This window comes from Myotis myotis, unplaced genomic scaffold (assembly GCF_014108235.1).
Source record: "Myotis myotis isolate mMyoMyo1 unplaced genomic scaffold, mMyoMyo1.p scaffold_m19_p_4, whole genome shotgun sequence".
Lineage (NCBI taxonomy): Eukaryota > Metazoa > Chordata > Mammalia > Chiroptera > Vespertilionidae > Myotis > Myotis myotis.
In genome coordinates this window covers 93,114,508-93,142,496 of record NW_023416346.1, presented here as the reverse complement: position 1 = coordinate 93,142,496, position 27,989 = coordinate 93,114,508, and the positions used below count along the sequence as shown (strand labels likewise).

The following is a 27,989-nucleotide window of genomic DNA, read 5'->3' as shown; positions in this document are numbered from 1 at the left end:
GACCACACCAAGACACATCATAATTAAGATGCCAAAACGAGAATCTTAAAAGCAGCAAGAGAAAGAAAGTCAGTTACCTACAAGGGAGTACCCATACAACTGTCAGCTGATTTCTCAACAGAAACCATGCAGGCCAGAAGAGAGTGGCAAGAAATATTCAAAGTAATGAATAGCAAGAACCCACAACCAAGATTACTTTATCCAGCAAAGCTATCATTCAGAATTGAAGGTCAGATAAAGAGCTTCACAGATAAGAAAAAGCTAAAGGAGTTCATCACCACCACACCAGCATTATATGAAATGCTGAAAGGTATTCTTTAAGAAGAGGAAGAAGAAAAAGGAACTCTTACCATTTGCCACAGCATGGATGGAACTGGAGAGCATTATTCTAAGTGAAATAAGCCAGTCAGAGAAGAATAAATACCACATGATCTCACTCATTTGTGGAATATAATGAACAACATAAACTGATGAAGAAGGACTGATCCAGAGATAGAGAGGCATTGATTGGACTGTCGGGCCTTGGAGGGAAGGTAGGGGAGGGTGGAGGTAAGGGAGAAAGATCAACCAAAGGACTAATATGCAAGCATATAGGCCTAACCAATGGACACGGACAACGGGGGGGTGAGGGTATTAATGGGGGGGTGGGGGGGTAGGGGGTAACGTGGGGATAAGGACACATATGTAATATCTTAATCAATAAAAAATATATTAAAAAAATAAGTCACAGGAATATAACTTACAACATGGTGACTACAGTTAATAGTACTGTATTGCATATTTTTTTTTATTGCTTAAAGTATTAAAAAGAGTATTACATATGTCTTCTATTTTTTTCCCCACCCTTGACAATCCCCTGGACTCCCCTACCCCCCAGTTTTTTATGTCCATTGATTATGCTTAGATGCATGCATACAAGTCCTTTGGTTGATCTCTTACCCACCCCCCTCCTGCCCTCCCATCCTCCCCGGCCTTCCTGCTGTAGTTTGACAGTCTGTTCGAGGCAGCTCTGCCTCTGTATCTATTTTTGTTCATAAGTTTATAATGGTCTTTATTATCCAGAAATGAGTGAGATCATGTGGTATTTTTCCTTCATTGACTGGCTTATTTCACTCAGCATAATGCTCTCCAGTTCCAACCATGCTGTTGCAAATGGGAAGAGTTCCTTCTTTTTTACAGCAGCATAGTATTCCATCGTGTAGATGTACCACAGTTTTCTAATCCATTCATCTACAGATGGGCACTTAGGCTGTTTACGGATCTTAGCTATGGTGAATTGTGCTGCCATGAACATAGGGGTGCATATATCCTTTCTGACTGGTGTTTCTGGTTTCTTGGGATATATTCCTAGAAGTGGGATCACAGGGTCAAATGGGAGTTCCATTTTTAGGTTTTTTTTTGTTTGTTTGTTTGTTTTTAAATATATTTTATTGATTTTTTACAGAGAGGAAGGGAGAGAGATAGAGAGTTAGAAACATCGATGAGGGAGAAACATCGATCAGCTGCCTCCTGCACATCTCCCACTGGGGATGTGCCCGCAACACAGGTACATGCCCTTGACCAGAATCGAACCTGGGAACTTTCAGTCCGCACGCCGACGCTCTATCCACAGAGCCAAACCGGTTTCGGCCATTTTTAGTTTTTTGAGGAAACTCCATACTGTCTTCCATAGTGGCTGCACCAGTCTGCATTCCCACCAGCAGTGCACAAGTGTTCCTTTTTCTCCACATCCTCTCCAGCACTTGTCGTTTGTTGATTTGTTGATGATAGCCATTCTGACAGGTGTGAGATAGTACCTCATTGTTGTTTTGATTTCCATCTCTCGGATAATTAGCAACTTTGAGCATGTTTTCATATGTCTCTTGGCTTTCTGAATGTCCTCTTTTAAAAGGTATCTATTTAGGTCCTTTGCCCATTTCTTGATTGGATTGTTTATCTTCCTTTTGTTGAGTTGTATGTGTTCCCTATAAATGTTGGAGGTTAAACCCTTATCAGTGATAGCATTGGCAAATATGTTCTCCCATGTAGTGGGCTTTCTTATTGTTTTGTTGATGGTTTCTTATGCTGTGCAGAAGCTTTTTATTTTGATGTAGTCCCATTTGTTCATTTTCTCTTTCGTTTCAAGTTCCCTAGGAGCTGTATCAGTGAAGAAATTGCTTGGGCATATGTCTGAGATTTTGTTGCCTTTGGATTCTTCTAGAATTTTTATGGTTTCCTGTCGTACATTTAAGTCCTTTATCCATTTTGAGTTTATTTTTGTGTATGGTGTAAGTTGGTGGTCTAGTTTCATTTTCTTGCATATATCTGTCCAATTTTCCCAACACCATTTATTGAAGAGACTATCTTGGCTCCATTGTATGTTCCTGCCTCCTTTGTCAAATATTAATTGAGCATATTGGTTCGGGCCGATTTCTGGGCTCTCTATTCTATTCCATTGATCTATATGCCTATTCTTGTGCCAGTACCAGGCAGTTTTGAGAACAGTGACTTTGTAATACAGCTTGATATCTGGTGTTGAGATCCCACCTACTTTGGTCTTTTTCAGGATTGCTGCAGCTATTCGGGGTCTTTTTTTACTCCAGATGAATTTTTGGAGAGTTCGTTCTAGATCTCTGAAGTATGCCGTTGGTATTTTAATGGGAAGTGCGTTGAATTTATAGATTGCTTTGGGTAGTATGGACATTTTAATGATGTTGATTCTACCAATCCATGAACACGGTATGTTCTTCCATCTGTTTATGTCTTCCTCTATATCTTTTTTCAACGTCCTGTAGTTTTCTGAGTAGAGGTCTTTTACCTCTTTAGTTAAGTTTATTCCTAGGTAGCTTAATTTTTTTGGTGCGATGGTAAACGGGATTGTTTTTATAATCTCTCTTTCTGAAAGTTCACTATTGGTGTATAGAAATGCCTCAGATTTCTTGGGGTTAATTTTGTATCCTGCTACATTGCCAAATTCATGTATTAAGTCCAGTAGCTTTTTGATGGAGTCTCTAGGGTTTTGTATGTATAATATCATGTCGTCTGCAAATAAGGACAGTTTTACTTCCTCTTTTCCAATTTGGATGCCTTTTATTTCTTCTTCTTGCCGAATTGCAATGGCTAATACTTCCAGTACTATGTGGAACAGGAGTGGTGAGAGTGGGCATCCCTCTCTTGTTCCTGTTCTTAGGGGAAATGGTGTTAGTTTTTGTCCATTGAGTATGATGTTGGCTGTGGGCCTGTCATATATGGCTTTTATTATGTTGAGGTATGATCCTTCTACTCCCACCTTGCTGAGAGCTTTTATCAAAAAGGGGTGTTGAATTTTGTCAAATGCTTTTTCTGCATCAATTGATATGACCATGTGGTTTTTTTCTTTCAATTTGTTTATGTGATGTATCACGTTTATTGATTTGCGGATATTGTACCATCCTTGCATCCCTGGGATAAATCCTACTTGGTCATGGTGTATGATCTTTCTGATGTACTGCTGGATCCGATTTGCTAAGATTTTGTGGAGGATTTTGGCATCTATGTTCATGAGGGATATTGGCCTGTAATTCTCTTTCATTGTGTTGTCTTTACCTGGTTTTGGTATTAGGGTGATGCTGGCTTCATAGAATGAGCTTGGAAGTGTTCCTTCCTCTTGAATTTTTTGTAGTAGTCTGAGGAGGATAGGTTTTAGTTCTTCCTTGAATGTTTGGTAAAACTCCCCTGTGAAGCCGTCTGGTCCTGGGCTTTTGTTTGCTGGAAGCTTTTTGATGACTGCTTCAATTTCTTCCATAGTTATTGGCCTGTTGAGATTTTTAGATTCTTCCTGATTGAGTTTTGGAATGTTGTATTTTTCTAGGAATTTTTCCATTTCCTCCAGGTTGTCTAGTTTGTTGGAGTAGAGCTGTCCATAGTATTTTTTAACAATCATTTGTATTTCTGTGGGGTCTGTTGTTATTTCGCCTCTATCGTTTCTGATTTTGTTTATTTGGGTCCTCTCTCTTTGCTTCTTGGTGAGTCTGGCTAGAGGTTTGTCAATCTTGTTTATCCTTTCAAAGAACCAGCTCTTGGTTTCATTGATTTTCTGTATTGTTTTTTTGGTCTCTATGTCATTTATTTCTGCTCTAATCTTTATTATCTCCTTCCTTCTGCTCACTCTGGGGTTTTCCTGTTGCTCTCTTTCTAATTCTTTGAGTTGTAGAGTTAGATGATTTACTACCATTTTTTCTTGTTTTTTGAGATAGGCCTGTAGAGCTATAAACTTCCCTCTCAGGACTGCTTTCATTGTGTCCCATAGGTTTTGGATTGTTGTGTTTTCATTGTCATTAGTTTCCAGGATGTTTCGAATTTCTTCTTTGATTTCATTGGTAACCCAATCAATATTTAATAGCATGCTATTCAGCTTCCAGGTGTTTGAGTATTTTGGGTTGTTTTTATTGTAGTTTATTTCTAATATTATGCCATCGTGGTCTGCGAAGACGCTTTTTATGATTTCAATTTTCTTGAATTTGGGGATACTTTGCTTGTGACCCAATATATGGTCTATTTTTGAATATGTCCTATGAGCATTTGAGTAGAATGTATATTCCCTGGCTTTGGGGTGAAGTGTTCTGAAGATGTCTATTAAGTCCATCTGATCTAGTGAGTCATTTAGGATTGCTGTATCTTTGCTGATTATTTGTCTAGAGGACTTATCCAGTGCTGTCAGTGGTGTATTAAAGTCCCCTACTATGATTGTATTGTTGTCGATCTCTCCTTTGATATCTTCCAGGAGTTTTTTTATGAATTTGGGTGCTCCTGCATTGGGTGCATATATGTTTACCAGGGTTATATCTTCTTGTTGTATTGATCCCTTTAGTATTATGAAGTGGCCTTCCTTATCTCTTGTTATGGCCTTCACTTTGAGGTCTATTTTGTCCGATATAAGTATTGCTACCCCAGCTTTCTTTTCCTTTCCATTTGCCTGAAAGATATTTTTCCATCCTTTCACTTTCAGACTGTGTGAGTCCCTTCTAATGAGGTGGGTTTCTTGTAGACAGCAGATGTATGGGTCATGTTTTTTTATCCATTCAGCCACTCGATGTCTTTTGTTTGGAGCATTTAGTCCGTTTACGTTTAAAGTTATTATTGAAAGGTACTTGTTTGTAGGCATTTCTGTTTTTGTGTGGCTGTTTTCTTTCTGAGCTTTTTATTTCTTATTTTTATACCAGTCCCTTTAGCATTCCTTACATTGCTGGCTTGGTGGTGATAAACTCCCTTAGCCTTTTTTTGTCTGTGAAGCTTCTCATTTCCCCTTCAAGTTTGAATGATAGCCTTGCTGGATAGAGTATTCTTGGATTCAGTCCTTTGCTTTGCATCACTTTGTAAATTTCCGTCCATTCTTTTCTGGCCTGATGTGTTTCTGTTGAGAAATCATTTGACAGTCTAATGGGAGATCCCTTGTATGTTACTTTCCGTCTCTCTCTTGCAGCCTGTAAGATTCTCTCTTTGTCCTGAATATTTGCCATGGTAATTATGATGTGTCTTGGTGTGGGTCTTTTTGGGTTCACCTTGTTTGGGACTCTCTGGGCTTGTGTGACTTTTTTCTTCCCCACCTCAGGGAAGTTTTCTGATATTATTTCTTCTAATAGGTTTACTAATCCTTGTTCATCCTTCTGTTGTTCTGGTACCCCTATTATTCGTATGTTGTTTCGTTTCATGTTGTCCCAAAGCTCCCTTAGGCTCTCCTCCTGTCTTTTCATTTTTTTCTCCAATTGCAGTACGTTTTGGGTGTGTTTTGCTTCCTTGTCTTCTAAATCACTAATTCGGTCCTCCGCTTCTCCTAGTCTACTGTTGATACTTTCAATGGAGTTTTTCATTGCAGCTATATCACTCTTCATTTCTTCTTGGGTCTTACTTAAGTTGTTGATTTTTTCATCTGTTTCTTCTAGCTTCTTCCATATGTTATCGATTTTTTCATCTGTTTCTTCTTGCTTCTTGGAGAGGTTGTCGATTTTTTCCTCCATCCGGTTTATGCACTCTAGGACCCTTATTCTGAATTCTTTTTCTGTCATCTTGCATGCCTCTGTATTACTTAGCTGCTTTTCTGGAGAGTCCTCCTTCTCTTTCCTTTGGGGGTTTCTTTGTCTACCCATGTTTGATCTCGCTGACATATCTAGACGTTGAGTTGTTCAGTGGCTGCTCCCTTGGTGGCAGTGACTCCTTGGTCTGTGGTTGCTCTTCGGGCGGTTGCGGTAGCAGCTGCTCTTCAGTTGGCAGCAGCTCCTCTGGTGGGTGCTGTTCACAGCTGTGGTGGCTCTTCTGGCTGGTGGGGCAAGGTTTCACGTACAGCTGCTGTTCCTTAGCAGAGGGTGTGGTGCTCAGGAGGTTGCTGTTGCTTGGATCTGCTGCGTTGATTTAAAGGCACAAAATACAACACAACAAGGCACCACGTACCAGGCACTATACACAAATATATTCACGATATTAATAACCCCAAATAAAGGTGACCACCTGAATTAAGAGAATTAGGGGATAAGGAAGAAGGAAGAGAAAAAGAGAAAAGAGAAAAAAGAAAAGAAAATTAGGGACCAAAAAAAGGAGTGCAAAAATGAAATTGGGAAAAAGGAGGGGGGAAAATAAAAGCGAGAAAAGAAAAGAAAAGAAAAGAAAAAAAAAGAGCGAAAAGAGAGAATGAAGTGGAAGAGGGGAAGAGACTTTTTTATATGAGGAGAATACTCCTATAAAACAGCCATTAATCCCAACAAATTCCAGCAACAGCTCCCTGGAGATGAATGCAAACTAGAGACAACCAATAATATAATGATGAAAATAGAATGGAGAACACTAATCCCAAAATAAAATAAAGAGAAAATAAAATGGCACTTTAAAAAAAAATGGTAAAATGGTAGCAGTAATAATGCTGGTTAAAAATAAGAAGGTAGTAATTAAAAGGGTAAAATCAGGTGATGGAAAAAAGAAGAGGAAAAAAAAAAGAAGAAGAAGAAAAAAAAAAGAAAAAAAAATTGGTTTCTTAGTTAAAAGGTGAAAAAAGAAAAAAAAATATTGCAGTAGTGAAGGTCCTTCGGTTCTTCTATTCTTCAGTGTGGCTCGCCTTAGACCTGCCAGGTATTCAGGAGAGTGTTGAGTTTCCCTGCGATACCCTGTTCCTCTGTGTTGTAAACCACAGTCCTTATTTTAAAGCAAGCCGCATTTGTTTCCCAGACTGCCTTATTTTGTGTTTAGCAAAGAGTCAGTTTGTGGGTCAGCCTCTGGGTGGCAGTGTTCTGGGGTTGGCCTCTGAGGCTATAGGGCCTCTCTGTCCAGTGGAAGTTCACTGCCCAGAGCTGGCTGCGTAAGAGTTACCAGTGCTGTGTTGTTGCTGGGATTGAAAATCCCTCTATAGGCCAGACCCTGTTAACTCCCAGGGACTGATCAGGTTATTTTAATCCTTGATCTCCTACAGGGTGGAATCTGGGTGTGGCTGTGCTCCTTGCCTGGGGGCTGGGGGGAGGAGTCTCACTCTCCGGAGAGAATGGCTGCCTCAGTCCTGGGCTCAGGGGTGTCTCAGCACTCAATTCGCTGCCACCTCTCCCGGCCCCCCTTCTCTCCTCAGTCTCTCCCCAGATTCCACTCCTCCGCACACTCTCCCTCTCTTCAGCACAGGTGAGTGTCTGTATCCGAAATGTCCCATGAACAGGATTCAGTGAAAACAAACAAACAAACGCCGGCCGCGGAAACGGGGAAGGCTTGGTTTCTGTAAGCTTCTTCTCTTACCGGGACTGCATGGTCTGGTCAGCTCTTCAGGCTGCCCCCTTTAGGCTCAGTCCTCCGTGATCACAGAACCCAGCTCGCAATTCCCCCGGCGACGCCAGGAATCCCGCGGTTCTCCTTTCCCCCGTTAGGGGCTGTGCCTGTCCCAAGGGACACGGCTGTCTGCCACGCGGTCTCCCTCCGACTCTCTGGGCTCAGAGGTCTGGCAAACTTTCCTGCCCAAATCCCTGGTTTTTTTTACCTTTCCAGGGGAGTTCTGCTCTTCCCGGCTGCAAACCGTCTCGCCAGCTGAGGAATTTCGCCAATTCGGGGTGGATGTTACTAGTTTCAGCTGCTCACTCCATTTGCTCAGGGACACGACCTGGGACGCGTCTGCCTATACCGCCGCCATCTTCCCCTTCTCCTTCTTTCTTACTTAGTCATTGTGTTGTCTTTACCTGGTATTGGTATTAGGGTGATACTGGCTTCATAGAATGAGCTTGGAAGTGTTCCTTCCTCTTGGATTTTTTGTAGTAGTCTGAGGAGGATAGGATTTAGTTCTTCCTTGAATGTTTTGTAAAACTCCCCTGTGAAGCCGTCTAGTCCTGGGCTTTTGTTTGCTGGAAGCTTTTTGATGACTGCTTCAATTTCTTCCATAGTTATTGGCCTATTGAGATTTTTAGCTTCTTCCTGATTAAGTTTTGGAATGTTGTATTTTTCTAGGAATATGTCCATTTCCTCCTGGTTTTCTAGTTTGTTGGAGTAGAGTTGTCCATAGTATTTATTAACAATCATTTGTATTTCTGTGGGGTCTGTTGTTATTTTGCCTCTATCGTTTCTGATTTTGTTTATTTGGGTGCTCTCTCTTTGCTTCTTAGTGAGCCTGTCTAGAGGTTTGTCAATCTTGTTTATCCTTTCAAAGAACCAGCTCTTGGTTTCATTGCTTTTCTGTATTGTTTTTTTCGTCTCTATGTCATTTATTTCTGCTCTAATCTTTATTATCTCCTTCCTTCTGCTCACTCTGGGCTTTTCTTGTTGCTCTCTTTCTAATTATTTGAGCTGTAGATTTAGATGATTTACTACCATTTTTTCTTGTTTGTTGAGATAGGCTTGTAGAGCTATAAACTTCCCTCTGAGGACTGCTTTCATTGTGCCCCAAAGGTTTTGGATTGTTGTGTTTTCATTGTCATTAGTTTCCAGGATGTTTCGAATTTCTTCTTTGATCTCATTGGTAACCTAATCAATATTTAATAACATGCTATTCAGCTTCCAGGTGTTTGAGTAATTTGAGTTGATTTTATTGTAGCTTATTTCTAATTTTATGCCATTGTGGTCTGAGAAGATGCTTGGTAGATTTCAATCTTCTTGAATTTTGAGAGACTTTGTTTGTGACCCAATATGTGGTCTGTTTTTGAAGATGTCCCATGAGCACTTGAGAAGAACGTATATTTTGTGGCTTTGTTGTGAAGTGTTCTGAAGATGTCAATTAAGTCCATCTGATCTAGTGAGTCATTTAGGGTTGCTGTTTCTTTGCTGAGTTTTTGTCTAGCGGATTTGTCCAGTGATGTCAGTGGTGTATTAAAGTCCCCTACTGTGATTGTATTGTTGTCGATCTCTCCCCTGATACCTTCCAGGAGTTTTCTTATGTATGTGGGTGCTCCTGCATTGGGTGCATATATGTTTATCAGGGTTATATCCTCTTGTTGTATTGATCCCTTTAGTATTATGAAGTGGCCTTCTTTATCTCTTGTTATGGCCTTCACTTTGAGGTCTATTTTGTCCGATATAAGTATTGCTACCCCAGCTTTTTTTTCATTTCCATTTGCCTGAAAGATATTTTTCCATCCCTTCACTTTCAGTCTGTGTGAGTCCCTTCTAATGAGGTGGGTCTCTTGTAGACAGCAAATATATGGGTCATGTTTTTTTATTCATTCAGCCACTCGATGTCTTTTGATTGGACCATTTAGTCAATTTACTTTTAAAGTTATTATTGAAAGGTACTTGTTTGTAGCCATTTCTATTTTTTTGTGGCTGTTTTCTTTCTGGGCTTTTTAGTTCTTCTTTTTACACCAGTCCCTTTAGCATTTCTTGCATTGCTGGCTTGGTGGTGATAAACTCCCTTAGCCTTTTTTTTTGTCTGTGAAGCTTCTTATTTCCCCTTCAAGTTTGAATGATAGCCTTGCGGGATAGAGTATTCTTGGATTCAGTCCTTTGCTTTGCAACACTTTGTAAATTTCTGTCCATTCTTTTCTGGCCTGATGTGTTTCTGTTGAGAAATCATTTGATAATCTGATGGGGGATCCTTTGTAGGTAACTCTCTGTTTCTCTCTTGCAGCCTTTCAGATTCTCTCTTTGTCTTGTACATTTGCCATCGTTATTATGACGTGTCTTGGTGTGGGTCTTTTGGGGTTCATCTTGCCTGGGACTCTCTGTACTTGTGTAACTTTTTTCTTCCCCATATCTGGGAAGTTTTCTGACATTATTTCTTCAAATAGATTTTCTAATCCTTGTTGCTCTTCTTGTCCTTCTTGCAGCCCTATTATGCGTATGTTACTTCGTTTCATGTTTTCCCGCAGCTCCCTTAGGCTCTCCTCCTGCTTTTTAATTTTTTTCTCCAGTTGCTGTTCAGATTGAGCTTGTTTCTCTGCCTTATCTTCTAATTCACTAATTCGGTCCTCTGCTTCTTCTAGTCTGCTGTTGAAACTTTCCATGGTGTTTTTGATTGTAGCTATATCAGTTTTCATTTCTTCCTGATTCTTGCATAGGTTGTTGATTTTCTCATCCATCTGGTGAGTGAATTGTACAACCATTATTCTGAATTCTTTTTCTGTCATGTTGCATGCTTCAACTTCATTAATTTCCTTTCTTGGCAACTCCTCATTGTCTTTCCTCTGGGTGTTGTTTCGTCTCTTCATTCTGATTATCTCCCGATGGTTCAAACGTCGAGTTGTGTGGGCCTGGGCCGTGTGCAGTGGGAGCCTCCCACCACCCTAGTGTCACTGAAGAGCTCTGACACTAAGACGTGTGGTTGTTGTGGGTTGGTGGGAACCAGGCTCGTTCAGAGTCAGCGTTGTCAGCGCTCAATGTGGCCTCTTACGCGCCCTTAGAAACAGGGACGCTGCCTGCACCTTGCTGGAACAGAGACCCCCCTGGAGCGTGTTGAAAATCAGAGCCCCCTAGCGTGCACCAGGAGTCAGAGTTCCCCAAGAATCCAGTATCAGTGTCTCTGTTGCTTCGTGCGACCTTGCCTTGAGAACCAGGGTCCCTGTGTGCCATTGCACCAGGAATTGGAGTCACTGGCTCTTAGTATGAATGCACAGGGAGTCAGGATCTCAGGTGCAGGTGATAAGAAACACTGTCAAGTTACTGGTGCTTGGTGCTGCCTCCTGCCCAGAGAATCGGGTCCCTGGGCCTGTGCTACAGGGGACAAATTCCCAGTGTTCGTTCGGTTGCTCCCAGCCCAGGGCTCCTGGAGCAGGCAGTGAGATCAGGACCAGATCCTGGTGTTCGCGGGATTGCCGCCAGCCCAGGGCTCCGAAGCCGGTCCTATGCGGGATCATTTCCCAGGTGCTCTCGCACTTCCAGGCTAAAATTCCTGGAGCGCTGAGGCCCCGGAAAGGGGTGGGTCTATCAGTTAGTTACTCTGGCGCTGCCCACAAGCCTGCGGGAAGGGGGGATGGGCTCTGTTACTCATGGATCTGCTGCGGGGATTTCTGAACTTTTGGTGTCCGCAGGTCTGTAGCTGTGGTCACAGGTCTCTGTCCCCAGTGGCTGTAGGATCCTGGTATGCGACTGAGATCAGACTGGGTGGTGCTAAGGCCAGGTTCCTAGTCTCAAGCAGCTCTGTTTCCCAAGATGGCATGGTCGCCCTGCCTGCGCTGGCCTCCCAGGAGTGTCCGTGCAGGGAGCGGGACTCCGCCGCCTAAGCCTGCCCAGTTTAGCAGCCCCTTAGAAGACCTGCAGAATCTAACTGTCCCTAGCACATACACACACACTACACACGTCCACACACTCCTCTGTCACTTCCTTGCCCTCTCACACTCTCTCCTCCCTACCTTCCTGCTGGTCGCCATTTTCTCCTCCTCCTGTATTGCATATTTGAAATTTGCTAAGAGTAAAGATCTTAAAAGTTCTTATCACACACAAAAAAAATTGAACTATGTATGGTGCCGTATGTTAACTAGACTTATTGTGATCATTTAACAATATATATAAATATAGAATCATTATGTTGTACTAGTATAATGTTATATGCCAATTATACCTAATTTTTAAAAAATGTAATGCTGCCATATCTGGCCTGGGAAATCAGACAATGCATTTTCTGTGCATTCAGCAAGTAATTTCCTATTACTGTGCATACCCCACTGAAGAACTGAACTTTTCAAGTCCAAAAAAACCAGGGTATTTAGGGCCTTCTCCAGTCTAGTCCATGGCCTATTATTGTTCAAAATCATTGAACTCACACCAACCTTAACTGGTTATCCAACTGCCCTGCTTTTTCCCACTTCTATGTCTTTGCTCACTATAGAGCAAACTGTAGAACTCTTTCCCAAAGAGTTCTCTCCATTGGTACATTTTCTTTCTTCTGTACTGTTTAAAACCCTTCCACCATTCAATGCCAGACCAAATACCACCTCTTCCATCTTACTTTCCCTCAAGATAGCAGATGAAGGGTATTTCTCTGGTTTCTGAAGTCCAATAGACTATTTTGCACTTTGGATCTAGTCTTTAGGGGTTCCCTTTCTGAATAAAGGAAAATAATTTTGCCATTGCAAGGGATAATACAGACTGATCAGTGGCATGTGAAGAGCAGAGCCAGCCTCAGGCTCATGGCAATGCCAGGAAGGAAGGGAGGGAGAAAGGGAAGAAACAGGGAGGGAAGAAGGAAGGAAGGAGAGAGAGGTCAAAAGGGGACAGGGAGAGATGGAGAGAAGGAGGGAGAGAAGGGGCCTTGCTCACCTGAAAAGGTTAAGATTTTTCTTTTTCAGAAGCTGGTGAATGTGGTAGGAGCTGTGAGGGAGAGACTAGGTTATCATCTGGTATCAATGCTAATAAGAGAGTAAAGGCCAAGGGAGAGATTTTACTCCAGGAACAGTGACATCACCTCTGCCTCCTCCTCACACCTCCTAAGGAAGATTGTCTCAGAGGATTCATCATCAGAATTTGAGATGATCCTTTCCACCCCCTGGCCTGTTGTCTGGATGGGAATGGTTAGACCTGGGGAGTGGAAGGGACTAAGACACCAGGCCTTGAAGTTGTCTCTGCCCACCAGCAGCACAGGCAACTGGAAATATAATAGCTAATAACATGGGCACTTAACTTAGTCAGGGTCTCATTCTGCTCGTTTGGGAAATGGGGCTAAGAATTTCAGCTCTCCCTCTCTGTCTAGAATTTGGTATGCTCTTACATTTTCCTCAAGTGCAAGTCTTCTGAAATTCCACATGCTTTCATGGGTCAACCAGAGAATGTGTCCCAGATACCACAGGGGAGGCTACCCTGGCCAGGCCCATTTGAAAGGTACACTTTCACAGGGGCCTAGAGCAGATGGGGTTGGTGAGTTTGACTCCTAATCCCCAAGGGCCTTGAATGGGAAGGACAAAGCCAGGAGAACTCACCTGTAAGAAGATAGATGGGGATGTCTGCCCTGAAGCCCTTTGTCTATGCTTACAGCCCAGTCCTCCAGTTCTCTTGCTCCTTGGTGATAAACAATTGCACTGCTCTCCAAAATACATAAGAATGAAAGTGTGGAAGTTGAGTGTGGCAAGACCTTGGAGATAGATGTCCAGTTCTCTTGCCTTCCTTCCTAAAGTCTCTCAGGCACTAGGAACTAGGGAGAGTGGAGGAGGTAAGAGGTAGGAGACGCAAGTCAGTTCAAGCCCCCATTCCCTGCCTCCCTTCCCCAGTGATAGATCATGATGCGGGGAGTGGGGGGAGGCTGTCAAGGCAGCTCCCATGAAAAGCTCTGAACATTTATAGTGTTTCCCAAAGTACAGATGATCTGGGCTCTCCTCCTTCATTCCTTCATATTGTGTCTCTTTCACTGCACATTCACATCTCCATGCAGGTATCATGCAGGAGAAATATAAGAAGGTACTGTAGAAGGATAAAGAGTTAGCAAAATGAAGCTGCTTGGATTTGAATTTGCATAGTTATCTGTGTTGGATATGTTTTCCTCCTTCCCCTGCTTTTCTCCACATCATAGGGGACTGACAGTGATTTCCAGAATCCCTCATCAATCATCTTCTGGCTGGGTACAACCAATGGGAACACTGGTGGGAGGGTAGGAAAAATGGAGAAGCCAGGGTATTTAGCCTTTTTGCTTCTGGTGGTGTCTGCTGTGTATAATCTATGGCTCTGACTGTCATTATACTTCCAATTCTGCTGTGTGACCCCAGCTACTGACCCAGATCACACTATCTCCTTCCACTGTTCCTTCACTGCTCATCTTCCCCTAATCTGCCTTATATTTCAAGGGGCTAAACCCTGTGGGCTATGTTTCCCAGGCTCTCATATTAGTTCACTTCCAGTTTCCCCCAATGAGAGAGACACTTGAGGCAGATTAAAGGGCAAGAATGGGGGAAAGGAGAAGGTATTTCTTCCTTTCCTGTGGTTTGAGCAACATCTCTTTTCAATGGTTCTAGCACCTGTGGACAGGCTTTTGATTCCACTTTCCATCAGGTGACCCCTGTCCCTGGACTCTGGACATACTTTCCCCCTCACCCCTCCAGCTTAGGGATGGTTTTGGGCTCCTGGTTCCACTAATGTCTTGGTTACCTTCCCATTCTGCTCAGATTCTCTGCCTATCAGCTATGTAACCAGTTTCTTTTCTGCATTACATTCTGTCATAAATACTTGGTAGTTTATTTTCCCAGTTTGATCTTGATTATAAATTGGACTAGTGGGAATGCAGCCAATTATTTAAGGTTAATGAATGTGGGGCTCCTTGGTCACTGACTCAAAATAATAGGGAATTGGGTGACAGCACCTAAAAAGGTGTCTTGCAGCAGCCAGAGAAATGGAGTCAGGTACAGGGCTGAGCAAGCTTATGCTACCCTTCCACCTAGTTTAATTCTTCAGGACTTTGCTACTAGAACAACACAACTCCAAATTCTCTCGAGAATGTTGGTGGGCAAGTGTGGGCCATTGAGTTAGTTTTCACTTTTTATCTTACACTGGTCAGAACTCCTGCCTGTCAAATGCCAGACCATTACCATCCTTCCTCATGGCCAACCAGACCACTACCCCCAATAAACAACCCCCTCTACACACACACAACAGACACCAGAATTTATTTTGTAAGTTATTTTATTGTGGAGGATAATACAGGAAAGCAGCTCCAAATGAGTGGGAGGAGCTGTAGTGCTCTTCAGTTATCTGGGTCCTCGAGATATTTTGGAGATATCATGGGTTTCTGGGTAGGTTGCAAGATTACAATTGGTGTTTGAGGTAGCTAATCAAAACAGGGGGAATATCCAGCTGGTCAATGGCTTGTGGCTTGTTGGCCTGGCAGAAAGCTCTGCGGATAACTATACGGGCCTGCGATAGTAGTGTTCGTGGAGTGGCTGCAGCAAAGAGAAACAGGTCATGAGAAGCAATCCTCAGGGCAATTCTCCCACCCAAGGCTACATTCACACTGCCCTTGCTCCTGTAGCCCTAAATGTTCTCTTCCTTTTAAGAAATGTCCCCCACCCTCCTTTCAATGTACAGCACCAATAGGGACACACTGAGGACTAGAGAGGGCAGTGCCAAAACACGATACCAAGCTACTTCTATCTTTCTACCTTATCTTAGTGATCTTGACCCTAATAAGGAATATGTAACCTCTTCTACACTGGGGCTCCAGTAGAGGAGGAAGATGGTGTTTTCTGCAATTCATCTCAGAAGGGTTGGCTTGGGGATAATTTGGGGCCCTGAGACCTTCATACCAGGACCCCTATAGGACTGGTCTGCTTGACACTCACCTCGGGCCTGTAGCAGTAAGATGGTGCCTTTATCATTTTTCCTGTCCAGGTCCAGTGGGACAGATGGAAGGTATATGTTAGCACCAAAATCAATTAACAGCTGAATGTACTCGGGATCACAATTATGGTGGAGGCAGATTTCAAGGAGGGTGCGTGGCTGTGGGACACGAGCTAATAGGTACTGGTCGGTACAATTGTAGTTAGGATCTGCCCCATAGAGCAAAAGCAGGCGGAAACAGTCAAGGTGCCCATAGACTGCAGCCAAAAAAAGGGGACCAGAAAATGAAGTTATGTTTGACACCCAGACTGGTAGTTTAACCTTGACATTTGGATCTGCACCATGGCCTAGGAGCTCCTGCAGGATGCCAACAGCACCATCACGTGCGGCTGTGAGTATGGGAGAGCAGTTGTTGTAGACACTTCCACTAGGACAGGCTCCAGCTTCCAAAAGCTCACGCACGCAATCCAGATGGCCATGGCTGACAGCGGTAAAAAGTGGTGTCTGTGCCTTGATATCCAAGCTATCAACGTCAGCACCATGGGCCAGGAGTACCTGCAAACAATTAAGGTGGCCATAAGCAGCAGCCAAGCGCAGGGGTGTCCCAGGAACACCCCAGCCACTCCTACTATTGATGAAACGTTTGTAACACTCTTGCCGCAAAAGCTGGTCCAAGGTATAGGAGTCATTTCTGTGTACTGCTTCACGGAGAGCCTGCTTCTCCCCTGTGTTTGTGTCCTCTTCTTCCTTGTCAGGCTGCAAGAGGGAGAAGATTTTGCTGATGTCCATGAAGTTCATGTTGGCTTATTAGAGCAGAACCATTCTCATTATGAAGAGGAGAATATGCCAGATCTGTGGGTGCCAAAAACAGGAGACTGACAATCCCCATCAAAAGCCTGGATACCAGCCCTTGCCCCTCACCCTTCACCGTCAGGCTCTTCACTTATGGGTCCCCTGCTTATAATACCTACTCTATCCTATTTCAGGCCATGGAGATGGCTGCCAAAACAGATGACATATTTTCACAGCTTGGTGTCTTTGCCTTTGCTGTTCTGCCTGCCCTTCAAATTCCTACTTCTGGGAAGCCCTCCCTAATCTCCTCCTCTGCTCAGGGTTTCCAAAGGCTCATAAGTAGACTTCAACTATGAACTTTCTCACCACATTTTCACCTATATGGGCTTCATTACTGTGTAAACTCTAGGTTGAGAACCCCTGTATTCATCTTGTATTCCTCCATTTCCAGTAGAATACACATCATGGCTGATAATTTGGTAGATGCATCTTCTTTAGTTTAATATGTGGGAACTAAAGATGTGGCCTAGTTCTGGCAGTTGCTAGGCCAACAGAATGGTGCTTTGTGATGTAAGCTCTCATCCCTGAGCATTCTTATATAAATTCTATCCCTTAGCCTTGTAGATAAAGGTCAACCTCTTCACAGTCCCCCAGACTCATGCCCCATGCTTCAGACAACAAAGTTACTTAGGAAATAGATGGAGAGTAACATTTAATGATTAAATAAAGAGGTGGCATTACAAAGAGTACACTTCAAGTAAAATTAAGACAAAGGGATGGCAGGAAATAGTTGAAGTTTCCAGGGCAAGTCCTCTTCTCTGGTGACAACTGGATTCTGCCCCAGGACCACTTCAATCCAGGAGTCCCTTTGATTGTCAGCACCTTCTTGAAGTCCATGGCTTCCCCATACCTCTGTGTCAAGCCTTTTCCCATAGTCTGTGCCCCACCTAGCCTAGAGCCCTGCCTCAACCCTCAGCTCATCTCTCTATATTATCTCCAGACCTTATGAAATCACTCATGGCACAATAACTGACTCAAACTAACTCTTTGACCTTAACAATCTTGTTTCTAGTGTTCCAAAGTCAAAGTCACCCAACTCCATTTGTAATGTCATCAGAATATGATAGTTTTTTCAGAACCTGAGTCTCCCTACTCTCCCATAACCTGTAGCCATGGTCTCAGGGACACACACTTCCTTTTATTTACTATCCACTTCCACCCCACTTTTTTAGCCTGGGACCTCAAGTACACACCTCAAAAAAATCTAGGTGGGTTGGTGGGGTCTCCCAGGTGGGTGAGGTTTCCCTCAACTTTAGAACCTTTCCTACTCACAAGCATCAACTTCATACATGGTCTTATTATTTATTTATTTCAGGGTGAAATTATAAGAAGAGAATTTTAGAAATCAGGCAGACCTAAGCTGGAAACTTAGCACCCCCATTTCCTAGCTGAGTAACCTTGGGAAGGACTCTTCCCTTCTTTGGTACTTATCTACAAGATGGAAATGATTGTCCCTGCCTCATGATTCTGTTAAGATGAAGAGAGCTACAATATGTTAGGTCTTTGAAGATGAACTTCCTCTCTTTGCACCTTCAACCTCCTCACTGGCTCCTCCCCCTCAACCATCTTAGGAAACAAAACAAAATACTTATATGGTCATTTTTCCCAACTAGATACTTTCCTTCCTTTTTATTCTTCATCCACATATCCAAAGAGTTATCTACTGTCTACTTTCCCACCTCTCATTCCCTTCTCTACAATCTTCAATCAGATACCATCTACCCTCAATCACATACTGAGATAGTTCTCTTTAAAAAGTCACCCTGTGGTTAAATCTACTGACTGCTTCTCAGATCTTTCCTTCTCAGACTTTTCTGGGACATCTTTCCTCACTGACCACTTCCTCCTACATAGTCTTCTCTTGGCTTCCTGGTAAGCACACTTTCCTGATTTTCTCCCCTCATTTCTCCCCTGATAGTTATGTTTCCCTATTTCTCTCCTTAATCCTCTTCTTTCCAGCCCCATAGTTGTAGCTCTCACATTTATTCTGATGGTTTCAAGTCTATCACTCTAAACTCTCTCTTTGGCAAAAAGTATGGCCAGTATATTTATTCACTGAATTTCTTCAGGCACTTCGAAGTCAGCAGTATCACACCACTACCACAAAACTTGTTCCATATCTCAGTTCCTTACATCCATCTGGTCAACCAAACCAAAAACCCAAGACTCATTTCAGTCCTTTTATCTCATTGTCCCACTCCCATCCAATTGGTTATCAATTCCTGTGGATTTAACTTCCTAGAGACATCTATAGTCCACTGCTGTCAGGCCCATCCCCATTGCCAGTATTTTGTTTAGGCCCTAATCATCTTTTGCCTCAATTGTATAGTAATCTCTTAGCGCAGTGATGGCGAACCTATGACACGCGTGTCAGAGGTGACACGCAAACTCATTTTTTGGTTGATTTTTCTTTGTTTAATGACATTTACATATATAAAATAAATATCAAAAATATACATCTTTGTTTTACTATGGTTGCAAATATCAAAATATTTCTATATGTGACACAGCACCAGAGTTAAGTTAGGGTTTTTCAAAATGCTGACACGCCGAGCTCAAAAGGTTCGCCATCACTGTCCTAGCTAGTTTCACATTTCAATATTTTCTCCACATTGTGGCTAAAATGATTCCTTAAAGATATACATCTTATTAGCCTGGATGCCTTAGCCTGGCTCAGAGGTCCCTTATGGGAAATTCTTGACCCACATCTCCAGCCTTACTTTCTACCAATCCTCTACTTATACCTCAGGATTCAGTGATAAGAGAAGAGAAATGATGGATCTCCATAAATATGTTTTCTTCCGTCACATGCATTTTTTTCTGATGGATTAGTTTCTTCAGAGTCTGTGCTTTTATACCACTATAGAAGTCATCACACTGCATTATAACTCCTTCTATATGGGTCTCTTTTGCTCCCATTGCCAATTGAAAGGCCATATAATGTAGTGGTAAAACATGGTCTGACATTCTGCTTTAATCCCAGATCCACCACTTAGTAGCTGTGTGACCTAAGGCAGATCACTTAATCTTCCTGTTCCCATTTCTTAATCTGTATAAAGGGGACGATAGTAGTACCTGCCTTAGAGGGTTATTGTTAGGAATAAATGAATTAATACATATTAAGTGTTTAGAATAGCACTTGAATGTAGTACTCAGTATTTTTACTGTGATGTTGTTATCACTTCAGTCTTCTATGACTATTGGTCCCTACCTGAAGTCCCATAATTTCAGAGCTGTAATGCACCTAATAAATCATTTAATTAAAATTGTTAAATCTACAGATGAGAAAACCAAGGCTCATAGGAGAGCAGATATTTTTCCCCAAGGTCATATGGATGACATTGTCAATTATTTAATTAGCAAAATACCCAGAATATACCTATAATCTTGTGATTTTCAAACTTATTTCACCACAGTGGAAGAGGAAATACTGTATTATCCCCATTTTGTGGGTGGAGGAAACTGAGACCTGAAAAGATAAGGGGTTTGCCAGATGCCTTACAACAAGGCAATACCAGAGCCAGAAATAGAATACAGGCTTCCCTACTCCCCATCATGTTTTTCTATTGCAACTTGGAAAAATGAACACATGACTCTCTCCCTTGCCACAAGCAGATTCATATTGCAGTTCCCAGAATCCTAAGCTTTGAGGGCTATGCTGAATTCCAGGGACTTCATTCATGGAATGTTTCTTTACAAATCATTTTTTTCTGACAGACAGAAAGGATGTCCTTCTTAATATTCTGGAGGTGGGGCAGGAGTTGTGTTCAGGGAGATGGAGAAGGCAGGGAGTGTGGAGGAAAATTTGAAGCTCTCACCAAGGTCATATCATGAGCCCACAGCAGGGTCTATCTAATGAGCCTCTAGAGCAGCAGTTCTCAACCTGTGGGTTGCGACCCCTTTGGCGGTTGAACGACCCTTTCACAGGGGTCGCCTAAGACCATCCTGCATATCAGATATTTACATTACGATTCATAACAGTAGCAACATTACAGTTATGAAGTAGCAACGAAAATAACTTTATGGTTGGGTCACAACATGAGCAACTGTATTTAAAGGGCCAGAAGGTTGAGAACCACTGCTCTAGAAGGAAATCAAGCCATGGCTCCCAGCTAGCTTGAGCACTTGAGTAAATTGTGCCTTAATAGATGGGATAACAAACTTTAACTACTCTGCTTGTTTAACCTCACCTTGTTGTGTTTTATTAATCAATGTTATTATGTGATCTTTCTATACAAGGATTTCCTTCCTGATCTCCAAAGTGCCAGGGATTTCAAGTGTGTGTGTGTGTGTGTGTGTGTGTGTGTGTGTGTGTGTGTGTGTATGTGTGTGTGTGTGTATGTTATTGGCCTCTGTGGAAATCTGGTTAAATCTCTGGTCCCATTTCAGAATGAATTTTAATATATAAAATACAATACATAGGATTAAAGGAAACAAATTATATTGAAATACAGCTATTAAAATATTTTTAAAACTGCACGATATAGTAATAAATGTTCCTTATAAACACATTAAATAACAAGATCTAATAATTTCTATATTGGTGATAAGCATAAATGAAAATTCCAGAAATCTGCCACAGTTGCCACTGCTCTTGCCTCTATGCAAAGCACTGGGCCCTGGTGGTCCCTCCTTGGGGAGACCCTACATAACTGTAATATGAAATGTCTTCACTTTTTCTCATGACCAAGTTACATGAATTAGTAATACTATTGCCATTTGCTGCCCACATTCATCCTTGAAAGAAATGGTAAATTTCTAGTTGGAGATTTGGGGGATAAAAGGTAATTGTTTGTCCCATCTATGTTTTGGATCCTTTAAATTCTAAGGCCCTCTTGAAAGTATATTATTCCAGTTTAAGAGCTCATAATGGAGAGTGGCTAGTTTCTGTGGGCCCTAGAGGAATCCCCCGGGCACTATTAGACTATTTTTAAGACTCATCTTCCTCCCCACATCCTGAGGAGCTCTGTCTGCCCTTCTGCCCTGAGATCACCCTGCTGCATTTCCACACAGACTCACAAATACCACACAAGGACATAAAGACAAATAGAAAAACTTCCTGAGTTGTACAAGGGCAATTTATCTAAGAAGTAGGTCTATTTGTACCCCAAAGCTTAGGCAACACATCCCCTTAGGGCAGACACAGCAGGTAGCATCATTGTATCCCTGGTTCCCTCTGCAGGCAGGGTTCCCTATAGAACTCCCAAGTACCCCCAGAAACCAGACCCAGTAGGAACAACCCATGAGCCTGCAGGTTCACTAATCCATGGAAGTGTTGTGGGATCCTAGGTTCCAGGTACTTACCGGGCTTCTGCCTGAAACTGCACTGCCCACAGTTGCCACCGCTCTTGCCTCTATGCGAAGCACTGGACCCTGGTGGTCCCTCCTTGGGGAGCCCCTACTGCCCCAAAGCTGGGTCAGGACAGACTCTCAGTTCCCACTGTTAACACTGCCTGAAGGCTAGGTGTTAGCCCCTGGGCTGACTAGGTCCAGGGTGCTAATTTTAGGCTGCCCTCCACCCCCCAGGGCCGTGTTATCTTACTAGTGTCATTCTGGGAGTGATCCCAGCCAGAGGAGGTGGGGGCATCCACAGGGAAGTCCTGGAAGGACTGACTGACAGATAGACAGGTGCCTGGTGAGGCCAGGGCTCAGGCCCCTAGTGTTTCCCTGTGTATCCCTTTCCCACCATTCAAGTGGGCTACACGGCTAGACCCCTGAGCTTCCTTCCTTTGGGCCAGACCTTCCTCTGTGTAGGGATCTCTTTTCTCTCCCTAACTTAGCCTTGCTGTATTTCCTTTTACTTTTTGAAGGTCCATCAACACATCCCCTTTCCCTCCCCGTACCCCCACCTTCACTCCCAAGAGAGAGGAGGAATGGAGAGATTTCCATACTGAAATTTGTATTAGTAAAGTTTTCTGAAGTTTAATAAGGTCCTGATAATTTACAAAGACCTCTCAGTCCACTAACACTCCAGGCTCAGCCTGAAGAAAATGCCCACAGCCTTCCCACTCTTCTCACACTTAAGGCATCTAACCAGATGAATGTGTCCAGAACTGGGAACTTTGTAAAAGCTCTGCTCTTAATAGTATCAGTTTATCTCCTTGGTTGACTTTAAATGAAGTAGTAAGGAGATACCTTTAGAAATAGTCACATTATCTATATTAGGTGTGACCCAAAAAGAAACTGGGAGCCAGCTTCTGCTTTTATCTGGGAGGAAAAGTCAGCCTAGTATTTGGTATATAGACTACACCACAGATAATCTGGTCAAGCTGAGAAACTCAATTGAGAAACTATCAAGCAACCACTATGTGTAAGGTTCTAGATGCAGGAAGAATATAAATAAAAGTAGGATATGGAGTTCCTGAAAGAGTTTGTAGTTTATTAACACAAACATACATAGAAACAATTATATTTCACATACTACAAAAATGCCAGAATTAAAAGTTGCTTATAGTTACCTTGTGTTCATTTTAATTCCCCAATTAGCCCAGGGGATTATTGCAAAGTTCCGTGTCCCTAAATGCCACCAAAAACAGTAATACCTTGACTTTTCCTGCAAAGAGATGCCAGTCTATACAGAACACTTGTCCCAAGACATCAGAGTCCTCTTTCCTTTCTAATCACCAGGGAAGAGAAGGTTCCAGTCAGGGAAAATGAAAAGCCAGTGAGGGACCAGAGAAGTTTTGGGATAAAGCACTAGCAGCCCTATTTCACATGACTACTTTGGTATTAGAATCTAAACATAAATTCTAATTAGAAAGGGATTTTTCACATTTATGAGAAATGTTCAATGACTTCTGTTTAAATGCTTCCAATATTAGGGTACTCTCTTCACCCAGAAGCAGCACATCTCATTATTACACATCTCAGTTAGTCCTTTTTACTACTAAGCCTATATCTGCATCTATGCACTCCTGAGGTTAACTGTTGATCTCATCTTCGCTCACCCTTAAGACCTCAGAAAACACAGTAACTTTCATTGCCCCAAAACAAGCCCTTTAGGGGCCTGACCTCAGGTATTCTATCCTTCATGTCACCTTATCTCAGGAAAAGCAGTCCAGCTCCTTCAACTATTTCTTTCAAGCTACTACCTATTCAGTCCCTTCCCCAGTCTTGTCGACCACACACATGAAGTGATCACATATCCTGCTTACACATTGATAGCACAAGGGAGTGCATAGTAGAACAGATTACTCCTTTGGAAAATGTCAGTGTCCCAGTGAAGTCAGTGATTCTGAGATCAAAAACATAAAACAAAAACAAAAACAAAACATGTCTGCTTCAGTTTAGTTTGAGCCAAGGACCTATAGCTAGCTGTTCATTATCTGAAGCCTCATGCAAACCTCATTAGCAGCCAATAAAGTGTTATGATGTTAAAGGTGACACAGTAGGGCATAATCCTTTAAAAAAAAGATTAGTAGGATTTTTAACAGCAATTTTTATGAGATAAAAATGTCTATTCACATGCAGTTGTAAAAATAACACAGAGATCCCCTGTATACTTTACCATTTCCTCTAATGGTTCTTGAGTACACCACCACAAGCAATATACAGAATAGTTCTATCACAATAAGGATAACTTATGTTGCCTTTTATTCATTTTTAGAGAAGTAAAATTAGAGGGAGAGAGGGAGAAAGAAAGAGAGAGCAAAATATTAATGTGAGAATGAAACATCGATCAGCTGCCTCCTGCAGGACTCCTACCAAGGATCAAGCCTGGGACCCAGTCATGTGCCCTGACTTGGAATCAAACCAGCAACCTTTCTGTGCACAGGATGAGCCACACTGGCCAGGGGTCATGTTGCCTTTTAATAGCCATATCCACTTCCTTCCCACTCCTCCCACTTTGGTCCCTAACTCCTGGCAACCTCTAATCTGTTCTGCATTTCTATAATTTTGCCATTTCAAAATCTACACTACTAAAAGACAAACATGCAAATTGACCGTACCTTTGCTATGCCTTAAGCCATGCCCACCAGCCAATCAGAGCGACTATATGCAAATTAACCCAACCAAGATTGCGGCTGGCAGCCACGAAACTGGAGCAAGCAGGAGGCTTGGTTGCCCCAATGATGGAGGAAGCCAAGCTTCCCGCCTGCCATGGCCAGCTCTGAGCTCCACTCAAAGCAACAAAGTTTCAATTATAGAAGGTAAATAAACCCCAGATACCTGCTTTCAGCCAGCCATGGCTATGGAGCTGGAGTGAGCAGGAGTGGGTTGCCCCTGGTGATGGAGGAAGCCAAGCTTCCTTCCCACCCGCCCTGGCCGGCTCTGAGCTCCTCTCAAGGCTACAAAGTTTCAATTATAGAAGGTAAATAAATCTCAGAATAAAAAAGAAGAAAAAAGAAAAAAAGGAGTGGCTGGGAGGTTCCATTGCCGGGGGCTTGGCCAGCCTGAAAATGGCCCTTGGCCCCTCACCCAGACTGGACAGGCACCCCAGTGGGGACCCCCACCCTGAAGGGGGTGTGACCAGCCTACAAACAGCCATAAGCCCCTCACCCAGGCTGGCCAGGCACCCCAGTGGGGACCCCCACCCTGAAGGGGGTGTGGCCAGCTGCAAACAGCCATCAGCCCCTCACCCAGGCTGGCCAGGAACCACAGTGGGGACCCCTACCCTGAAGGGGGTGTGACCAGCCTGCAAACACCCATCATCCCCTCACCCAGGCTGGCCAGGCACCCAAGCGGGACCCCCACCCTTATCCGAGACACCCTACAGGGCAAACCAGCTGGCCCCCACCTGTGCACCAGGACTCTATCCTATATAATAAAAGGGTAATATGCAAATTGACCCTAACAGCAGAAAGGCTGGGAATTACTGGTCACTATGATACACACTGACCACCAGGAGGTAGATGCTCAATGAAGGAGCTGTCCCCTGGTGGTCAGTGCGCTCCCACAGGGGAACTCTGCTCAGCCACAAGCCAGGCTGATGGCTTCCAGTACAGCGGTGGTGGTGGGAGCCTCTCCTGTCTCCTCAGCAGCGCTAAGGATGTCAGACTAAAGCTTAGGCCTGCTCCCCGCTGGCAAGTGGACATCCCCTGAGGGCTCCCGGGCTGCCAGAGGGATGTCTGATTGCCAGCTTAGGCCCAATCCCCCGGGGAGCGGGCCTAAGCCAGCAGGTGGGTCCCAGATTGCGAGAGGGCACAGGCCGGGCTGAGGGACCCCCTCCCCCCCCCCGCCCCCGAGTGCACAAATTTTTGTGTACCGGGCCTCTAGTTATATAAATAAAACCATACTTTTAGAATTAGCTTTTTTCATCCAGCATGCACTGGAGAGTCACCCAAGTTGTTGCATGTATCATTTTGTTGTTGTTACTGAGTGGGATTCTGTGGTATGTATGTCCCATAACTTGTTTAACCACTGTCTGGTGAAAAAACATCTGGGTTGTATTTAGTGTATACATTTTAGAATAAGCTTGTCTATGTCTACAAAAAAAAAAAAAAACACCTTGCTGAGATTTGGGTAGGAATGTATACATCAATTTTGGGGAAATTTACTGCTTTATTGTGTTGAATCTTCCAACCATGCATATGGCATGTTTTTCCATTTATTTAAGTTCTAAATTTCTTTCTATGTAGTCAATCATGTCATTTGTATATAGCAACAGTTTTATTTCTTCCTTTCCAATATGTATGCCTTATTTATTTTCCTTGCCTTACTGCAATGGCTAGAACTTCCACAAGTATGTTGAATAAGAGTGGTAAGAGTGAACATCTTTGCCTTTTCCCAGTTTGTAGAAGATAAGCATTTAGCATTTCATCATTAGGTTTGATGTTAACTATAGATTTTTCATACATGCCCTTTTTTGGTTCATGAATTTCCCTTCTATTTGTAGTTTGCTTGAGAGTTTATATCTGGAATGAATGTTAGCTTTTTGTTGTTGTTGTTGTTGTTATTAAAGGCTTTTTCTGCATCAATTGATATGAGCATGTTATTTTTTTTCTTTGAACCTGTTCATATGTTGGAATATGTTCATTGATTTTCAAATGTTGAACTAACCTTTCATCCTTGGAATAAACTTCACTTGGTATTGGTGTACACTTCTTTTTATGCATTGTAGGATTAAGTGTGCTAATATTATGGCATGGAAATTTGCATTTAAGTTGATGAGAAATATTGGTTTGTAGATTTATTTTTTCTTCTGCCTTTGATTTTAGTATCAAGGAAGGGTAAAATGAGTTGGGAAGTATTTGCTCCTCCTCAATTCTTAGAAGAGATTGTGTGAATTCATAAGATTGGTTCCTTTAAATGCTTGGTAGAGAATTATTTAATTCTTTTTAAATTTTATTTTTTTCTTCATTGATTAAGGTATTACATATGTGTCCTTATTGCCCCATTGTCCCCCTACCCTCTCCCTACTCATGCCCTCACCCCTCTGTCGTCTGTATCCATTGGTGGTTAAGCTTATATGCATGCATACAAGTCCTTTGGTTGATCCCTCCCCCTTACCCCCACTCTCCTCTATAATTCTTTAAATGCTTGGTAGAATTCTCCAGTGAAACCATGTGGGCCTGAATATTTTTTGGAAGCTTTTACATAATGAATTGCATTTTAATAGGGCTATTCATATAATCTATTTCATCTTTATGAAAGTTTTAGTAGTTTGTGGTATCTGAAGATTGGTCAATTTCTTCTAAATTATATTAATGAATACAAATGTGTTTATAGCATTCCCTTTTGTAATTAATTATTTTATTGTGCATATCATTTTCAGATTTAACCCATTGGAATGAATAATTATTCAAAGTGTGTATACATTTTTGGGACACCCTGTATATATATATAAATTTTGCCATTTTAACCATTTAAAAAACTGTGATTTTTTTAGAAGTTTTAAGTTCGCAAAAAAAAAATGAGAAAAATATACATATATTTCCCATATACACTCTCCCCCTATGCATGTAGAGCCTCCTCCATTATTAACATTCCCCACCAAAGTGGGACATTTATAAAAATTGATGAACCTAGATTGACACATTGTAATCACAAAAGTCCATAGTTTTAATTGGGGTTCACTATTAGTGTTGTACACTTTATGGATTTGGACAAAAATTATATGTATCCATCATTATAGTATGATGCAGAGTATTTTCCATGCTTCAAAAATCCTCTGTGCTCTGCTGATTTATCCCACACACATCTAAACCCAGGCAACCACTGATCTTTTTACTGTCTCCATAGTTTTTCCTTTTCCATCATGTCATATAGTTATAATCATAAAGCATGTATCCTATTCAGATTGGCATATTTCAGTTAGTAATATGCACACCACCGCTTTTCACAACATGATACCTCATTTCTTTTCAGTGTTGAAGAATATTTCATTGTATGAATGTATCACTATCCATTCACCAAGTGAAGTACATTGTGCTTGCTTTCAGGTTTTGGCAATTATGAATGAAGTTGGTATAAACATCTGTGTGCAGGTGATTGTGTGGATATAACTTTTCAACTCCTTTGTGTAGATACCAAAG

General features: G+C 42.4%; 1 protein-coding gene across 1 annotated transcript; it reads right to left on the bottom strand.

Annotated features, from left to right (window-relative positions):
• Positions 1-15,025: 15,025 nt before the first annotated feature.
• ASB12 (ankyrin repeat and SOCS box containing 12) lies at positions 15,026-21,956 on the bottom strand. Its single transcript, XM_036305482.1, has 3 exons — positions 21,820-21,956; positions 15,666-16,515; positions 15,026-15,266 (listed from the first exon to the last, which is right to left on the bottom strand). Exons 2-3 carry the CDS (start codon positions 16,459-16,461, stop codon positions 15,133-15,135), a joined length of 930 nt encoding a protein of 309 aa, XP_036161375.1. The 5' UTR covers positions 16,462-16,515; positions 21,820-21,956; the 3' UTR covers positions 15,026-15,132.
• Positions 21,957-27,989: the final 6,033 nt, after the last annotated feature.

What these genes read in the sequence shown, in the direction of transcription:
- ASB12 (XM_036305482.1), bottom strand. Translation starts at nt 16,461, where the DNA reads ATGAACTTCATGGACATCAGCAAAATCTTCTCCCTCTTGCAGCCTGAC. An exon ending in CTTACTGCTACAGGCCCGAG is followed by an intron (nt 15,267 to 15,665) that starts GTGAGTGTCAAG and finishes TCTTTGCTGCAG; the next exon opens with CCACTCCACGAACACTACTA.